The sequence below is a fragment of the Artemia sp. Qi Xiang Cuo genome, chromosome 3 (genome assembly GCF_049724085.1).
Source record: "Artemia sp. Qi Xiang Cuo chromosome 3, ASM4972408v1, whole genome shotgun sequence".
Classification (NCBI taxonomy): domain Eukaryota; kingdom Metazoa; phylum Arthropoda; class Branchiopoda; order Anostraca; family Artemiidae; genus Artemia; species Artemia sp. Qi Xiang Cuo.
In genome coordinates this window covers 63345007-63351894 of record NC_142796.1, presented here as the reverse complement: position 1 = coordinate 63351894, position 6888 = coordinate 63345007, and the positions used below count along the sequence as shown (strand labels likewise).

At 33.9% G+C, this 6888-nt stretch overlaps 1 protein-coding gene and 1 non-coding gene across 4 annotated transcripts in view; one reads left to right on the top strand and one right to left on the bottom strand.

Moving 5' to 3' along the window:
- Nucleotides 1-1787: 1787 nt before the first annotated feature.
- The window catches only part of LOC148954396 (myosin light chain kinase A-like), a 108927-nt gene continuing 103826 nt past the window's right edge, over nucleotides 1788-6888 (bottom strand). For all 3 annotated transcript variants that reach the window (XM_089086440.1, XM_089086438.1, XM_089086439.1), the window contains exon 9: nucleotides 1788-2736. In XM_089086440.1, the coding sequence (XP_088942566.1) occupies nucleotides 2527-2736 (210 nt within the window). In that variant the 3' untranslated portion in view covers nucleotides 1788-2526. The remainder of the gene's footprint in view (nucleotides 2737-6888) is intronic.
- On the top strand, nucleotides 3920-4001 carry TRNAL-AAG (transfer RNA leucine (anticodon AAG)). The gene has a single exon. It is a non-coding gene; the product is annotated as a tRNA-Leu (tRNA).

The window sequence follows — 6888 nt, the reverse complement described above, 5'->3', positions numbered from 1 at the left end:
AATAACAATACTTCAAAAGTAGTATCAAACACCATCTTCACACAAATAAATTAAATCAGAGATCAACTTCCTCCTTCCTACAAAGAACGTTCTACAAAACAAAAAATAGTTACCATTTTGTCAAGGCAGGATTATAAATATGGCTTGAGAGGGTCCCGTTTATTTTTTTGAAATCTTTTCTCAAGATTTTTAGACTTTAGAGAAGGAGTAAATAATACAAAATGGCAATACTGTTACAGGTGTTGTACTATTAAGAACAGGGTTGCCGCATAGTTATTATTCCTAAGAAAATGTCATTTTTTCCAGTTATAATTCAAGTTCTATATATATTTAAGCTTGGATTAAAAAACCTAAACAAATTAGGTCAAATAAAGTTTAAACTAGACTATTGAAACTAAATAAATAAACGATTTCAAATATCATTTTTGATTTGTCTCATTTCGTTTTTTGACAGTTTTTTTAAGCCTATAGGCCAAATTCAAAGATGGTATTTTATTTTACTCAAAGTAAATTAGATAAGGCTTATCTACTTCACCGTATCGTTGCTTATATACCTTTGCTTGATACCTTTCAAAGCCAAAGGTTTTAAAAATAAAAATACAAAACACAGAAGTAGTGTAAACTTTACTTACGGCAAACTTTACTTGATTTTTTTTTTTAGGAGAACTTTTAGCACCTCGTTTAATGGTAATAAATTTGAATAGCCCAATGAAATAAACCGACAATTATAAAAAGAGTATTAATATAAGAAAGTAGATGATTCGTAGACTCGCATCTTACACTCAAACATACTATGTTTTGCAGAAAATCCCAACGCGAGAAATGGATTTTCTTTGCAAGAATAACATATAGAATTTGTGAAAAGGAATTGAACAAAGAAGACCCATAAACTAAGAAAATAAAGCAATACTGAAAAACCAAATATTTGAATATGGACCCAGCTACATCTACTAAAGGTTAGAAAAGTTTCTAGTAAACTATAAAAGAGTTTATATTTTGGACTTGCATTCATGGAATTATTAAGTTCTAAATTTTCTTGCAAATGATTTAAGAAAAGATATCCCGCGTTCCACAAAATCAAATCGTTTCCCTGAAAAACGCAATATGAAGAAATTTGGGGTCTGGAGCATTTTCACGTACAAGGGATACACATAAAAACCCTAAAATATTGTGTACCAGAGGAAGTTGATGAAAAAAAGTAGCACTGCCGCACGTAAGGATTCATTTAGGGCTTGACTCCGGCTTCCCATAGGGTATGAACCCACGACTAAATTTACTATTTCTTTTAATTGCACATATTCCCATTTTTACGTTCCTTGGGCCCTACATCTCTTATAAAATCATAGTTTCATTCCTGCTTAAGGGACACAATTAAATGCAAATAATAACCGAAAAATAACCAGGACAAACTAAACAAATCAACCAAGTGTGAGTATTGGACAAACTTCAGATACAATTAGAATAAAATTATTCATACAAAAACAAGAATCGTGAGTCAGCTAACATAAACTATTAAGTTTTATTTTTTTTTATAACTTCTTTTGTATGCTAGGCAAATTGCATTGAAAGCAATCACTACTGAACCTTAGCCCTGAACTGACTTTTTAGGCTTAAACACATCATGGGCTTCAAAATCATGAAAACCTGGAGGGCTACACAGATTTTCCCATTTTTTAATGAAGACACAAAAAGTTCTTTTTTTAATTTAGGGGTGGGGGGGGGGGGAGGGGCATTTTTCAATGAAATACTAAAAACTATATTTTTTATACGGGGGGGGGGAATCGCCCCTCCCCTAAACTGGGGCTCCTGTTAGCCATCATTATATAGACTATGGCAATAACCATAACATTTAAGCTGGCATAAATTTCAGCAGACACATTCCGCATAGGGTAAACGGACAGAAGATAATCTTTAAAGATAATCAATTTGCTTGAAATTGAAAAAAAAAAAAAAAAAACAATGACTGTTATTTTTTGGGGGCTAGACCCCTTTCCATAGGCAAATTAACAGAATACGTATGATTATCTTCAGCGCTTTTGAGGCATTAAATTTAGTTTTCATCCTTTGTATCCTTAGAAATAAGACGCTGCTGGGGACAGTCTTTTGATAGAACAAATAACGAAAAAGGAACAGCAAAAAAAGAAACAAGAGAAAAGGAAAAACAGAAACAAAAGCATAAGGAACAGCAAACCAAAGAAAGCAAAATCAACTGCATGAAATATTAAACACTCTTCGAATAGCACACAATTCGACTACAATAACGAACATGGTTTACCAAAATCAAAACAAATTCCCTTCAAAAACGGGTAGACGACCCTCTTGTATTGAACGATAACGTCAGCGAAACTGACAGAGCCTTCTTTTTTAACGTGTTCTTGTACAAAGCACACTTTTGCTATCATTTTCATGCGGCATTGAAACTTCACAACTAAAATGCCCTAATTTTTTTTTTTTTTTTTTTTTTAAGGAAATTGTTTTGATTTTATACGGTTAAACATGGTAAGTGCAAAACAGGTTAACTCAAATTCAGCAAACTTTGGCTTTCTTCGGGTTGTTCTCAATATTCTCCTTATTTGTACGTTTAACATGTCGTCGAAATACAATATCGCTTTCGTTACTGGAAACACTGGCAGTTAAATGGCTCTCCAGTAAAGGTACTGACCGGATGCTTGAAGTATCAAAAAATGGCAATTTACCAATCAAATCTTCATATCTTTCAAACAATGACGCGTCATTCTAAGGAAATTGAGAAATTAAAAGCCAGATGTTGTAAAAACATGAATCAGTAGTCATTACCAGCGTTGCCAGCGCAGTGCAATTATACTGTTTTGGTACAATACAAATTTCCCAGTGTTTTTGGTCTTATTTGATTCTTATTGATCGGGATATCTGTTCAAGTGTATCGAATATTTTATTCTGTTACTGCAAATTCGTAACCTACTGTTCAAACGGTACAAATTAATTCCTTGTGGTACAATTTTAGTCGGAAAACTGGTACAGTTTATTTCAGCGTGTTGGCAACGCTGTTCATTGTATACACAAGCATACACTAATTCTCAGAGAAAGTCTAATTCTCAGAGGGATTAAAATCAATTTTAGCGGTTTTACTGTTAGCACTGAATGTGAAAAATACTAAAAAGCAATGGCCCAAGTTTTACATTAAAAAAAAGACAAATAGAGAATACCATAAAAAGAGTCACGCAATTTTGATGGTAAAAAAAATCCAGAAGAAAGAACCACCTCCGTAGCGGGCTTATGGCACACAGCCACACACACACTCTACCCTTATCCAACTACCCAACATCAAGGGTAAAATAAAGACAAAAACTCATCAATATCCACACAAATGGGTAAAATAAGGCACTATAATACTGAATATTATATAAGACAATATTTCATTCAAATAGAAACACAAGAAAAACTGTAGATAACTCGTAAAAAAAAATTATTGTAAATTAGGACTCATCAGAAAAGCCTATTTAGGTAGCCCATCAACCTTCTTGAGTTACAAGTAAATTGCATGCCAATATAAAAGTTGAAACAGTAAACAAAATGTAATACAAACTAAATAAGCAGAGGCATAATGTTCTATGGGGCAGGGAGGCAACTGCCCCTCTCAGACCTCGGTTAGCCCCATTGCTATTTTTCATTTGTTAAAATGATCGCATTAAACGTGAAAGTCCTTTTCGATGATTTAGACGAGTTCTCAAAATTAAAGTGTAATTTTACATTAATTGTCGTTAATTAACGATATCTGGGGGGTTGCCTACTTTAATCAAATTTTCTCCGGGTATCGCTATTCCTACGAACGACCATGACTTTAGGCTAAATTTTGTCAAAATCTAATTTGCTATTGTTGTAACTCTGATTCTAGGTAACCAATTTTGGTAATTAATGCAATATTCATTTCGTCAGATAAGGTAGCGTGGCCGAGCGGTCTAAGGCGCTGGTTTAAGGCACCAGTCTCTTCGGAGGCGTGGGTTCGAATCCCACCGCTGCCATACTTTTTAATCCTAAGCTAACAAATGTGAAAACAATTTTTTTGAGAAGAAACCTTATCCAAAGCTCATCTTCAGAGGGAAGCCCATGCATCAAAGTCATGTCTTGTTTGCGAAAAGTACTGAGTGTTAGCAGGAGAAACTTAAAATATATGAAAGCATTCACATAGGAATTAAACTTACAAAATATATATCTCGATAAAATGGATCAACCACGAACTATGAAGATGATAAATTAAAGCAAGAAAAAGAGCAATACAAAAAACTCAATAAACTATACTATCCGTATCCATAAAGTGAATCTATATCTAGAATCGGTTCCGCGCAACTGAACCCATTTAACTTTCCCCTCGTGCTACCCAACTCCCGTTTAGCAAAATCTCCGTTTAACTAAACCCCATTCAACTCAACATCCTCGCAATTCAACTCCCTTGCTTTACGCTAAAGATAAGACTTTATGGTACTATGCCATTATGCGGGCCTCTCGGGTTAATCAATATAGAGTAGGCAATGATAAAACCCGTTTTTGACGTCTTAACTATTATAGAATAGGAAATGATAGCAAGGTTTTCATTGCGTATACGATATTTACCTGTGTTTTTTGGGGGGTTTAGGGGGGAGGAGTTACCTAGGTTAGGTTACGTGTTTAATATATGTAATGCTTTACCCCCCCCCCTTATGTGGAAACATGTAGCCCAAATTTGTTTCTAAACTATTATATATTCATCCTATTTTATTTTTTTTCATTAGCATTAACCAAACTTGACTTTTTAGAGAGGCCCGCATAATGGGATAGTACCGACTTTTTGTACCAATTCTTTAAGAACGACTACCGAAACACAAAGGCTGTGGAATTGGAATAAGAGCCTGTTTTAAAACACTAAAAAACTTTAGCATAACAAGCGATGGGTTGTTGAAAGGGCAACTTCTTATATATGGAATAATTTCTGCTCGTTTAAAGCTTGAAATCTTCCTTTTTTGAGAATTAAATTTGCTATTGCAAAGTTAATATCAGATATCCCAAAAACAGAAGAAACAATATAAACAAAATGGAAATTGATACTTAACGTATTGATATATGTTAATTAACGACAATTAATGTAAAATTCATAAACAATAGGACAATTTTTATATAAGACAGTGAAACGCAACTTTAAATGAATAATTCGACCCTATATCCAAGGGCCGTCCTCAGCAAAACTTATATAATAATAAGGTCGAAATATTCATTAAAAGTTGCGTTCCACTGTCTCATATAAAAATTTCCCTATTGTTCTACTTATTGTTTATGATGGAAAGGCAGTGTGGTCTTCGTCGCTATTAATGTAAAATTACATTTTAATTTTTAGAACTCGTCTAAATCAACGAAAAGGAAATTCACGTTTAAGGTAGCAATCATTTTAACAAATAAAAATAGCAAAAATATTGTCCGTAAAATCTATTAAAAGAATCTCAAGATCTACCGAGGAAAATTTCACCAAGAAAAGTTTATATAAGAAACTACAACCAATCTGGATATTGTAACTAGATACGTTCATATGCGGATTTGATTGTTAATTAAAAAATAGAAATGCAATTTAGTGATAGATTGGTAATGATTTTTCTGGTAACAGCTATGACCATTTTGAACATAGTTGTGATAGGTAATTTTTGGATTCTACGTGAATATGCGCTATTTATTTTGCTCATCTGCTATATTTATATGTTTTTTAAACAGAGAGAAAGAAGTAAACAGACTACTGAAGACATGAAATACTTAGCAATTACACTTTTGACCTATTTTGTGCTTACAATAACTTTAACTGCCCATAATCGGTTCAGTATCCCTGCCTTTATAGTATTATTCTTTTGGTATCTCTATACAGTGGACGCCATGGTCGAAGTGGATGAATTTATTCCAACCGAACCAACGCCAAATAATCAACAAGTACCGGCCGACAATTTGTCAACTATTATAAATATCGAGCCCAACCAAGAGACATGCGGTATGAAATAGGAGAATTCAAATGTTTATGGTCAAAATTCTCCATTTCATCGGTCAACATGATATATCGTTTACTTTGCGGTATTTTACTACTAATAATACAGATCACGTGAAACAATGGTTTAACAACCCCTGAGGTTCAATGCACCCAAAAATGTATCCCTTTCCAACGTTCTTCCCACTGAAGGTGCTGAATGCTGTTGGTTTGCAAATGTAGTCAACACACTGTTAAAAACGGAAGGCTTCTGGTAATTGTGAATTTCATCTTCTATGTCCTTACTATAGAGAAACTCGTAACGATTTTATTGCTACTAATTTCTTTCCCATCGTAGTTAACTTGCAGACATACGACATAATTTGATTACCTACATGAGGAGCCCCTATCATGAGTACCGAGTAAGTCGCAGTAGTTACACTTGAAATGGAATCTTGAGGGAGGTTACCCATGAAAAGCTGTCTAGCGGCTTGATACCGTGAAAATATATTTTGTAAAACATTAGAAATTGACATAATTTTTAAGAATAGATATGAAAAAAAGTTTACCACAAATATGTGTGATCCTGTCGTTTATGTACCCTGTAACGTATAAATCCAGTTTGTAACGGTGGAATGGTAAAGGCAAGAGTAACAGAGCTCTTAAACTTTAAGTGGAAAGAAGAATAAATTTTTTTTTTTAGCACGTCAGAAAGTGAAATGTTTTTGCCTGAATGATCCCTGAAATGTATCCCTTCCCAACATTCTTCCGGCTAAAGGTGCTGAAAAGCTTATGATTTGCAAATGAAGTGAAAAGCTTAAAATTTAAGCTTCCTAGCAATTGTATATTCGACCCTTTGCGCGCTTACTATAGATCTAACCCATCGCGTTCCACCGTCCTACTTAGAGAATAGCTTATGTTTGATTTTCAGA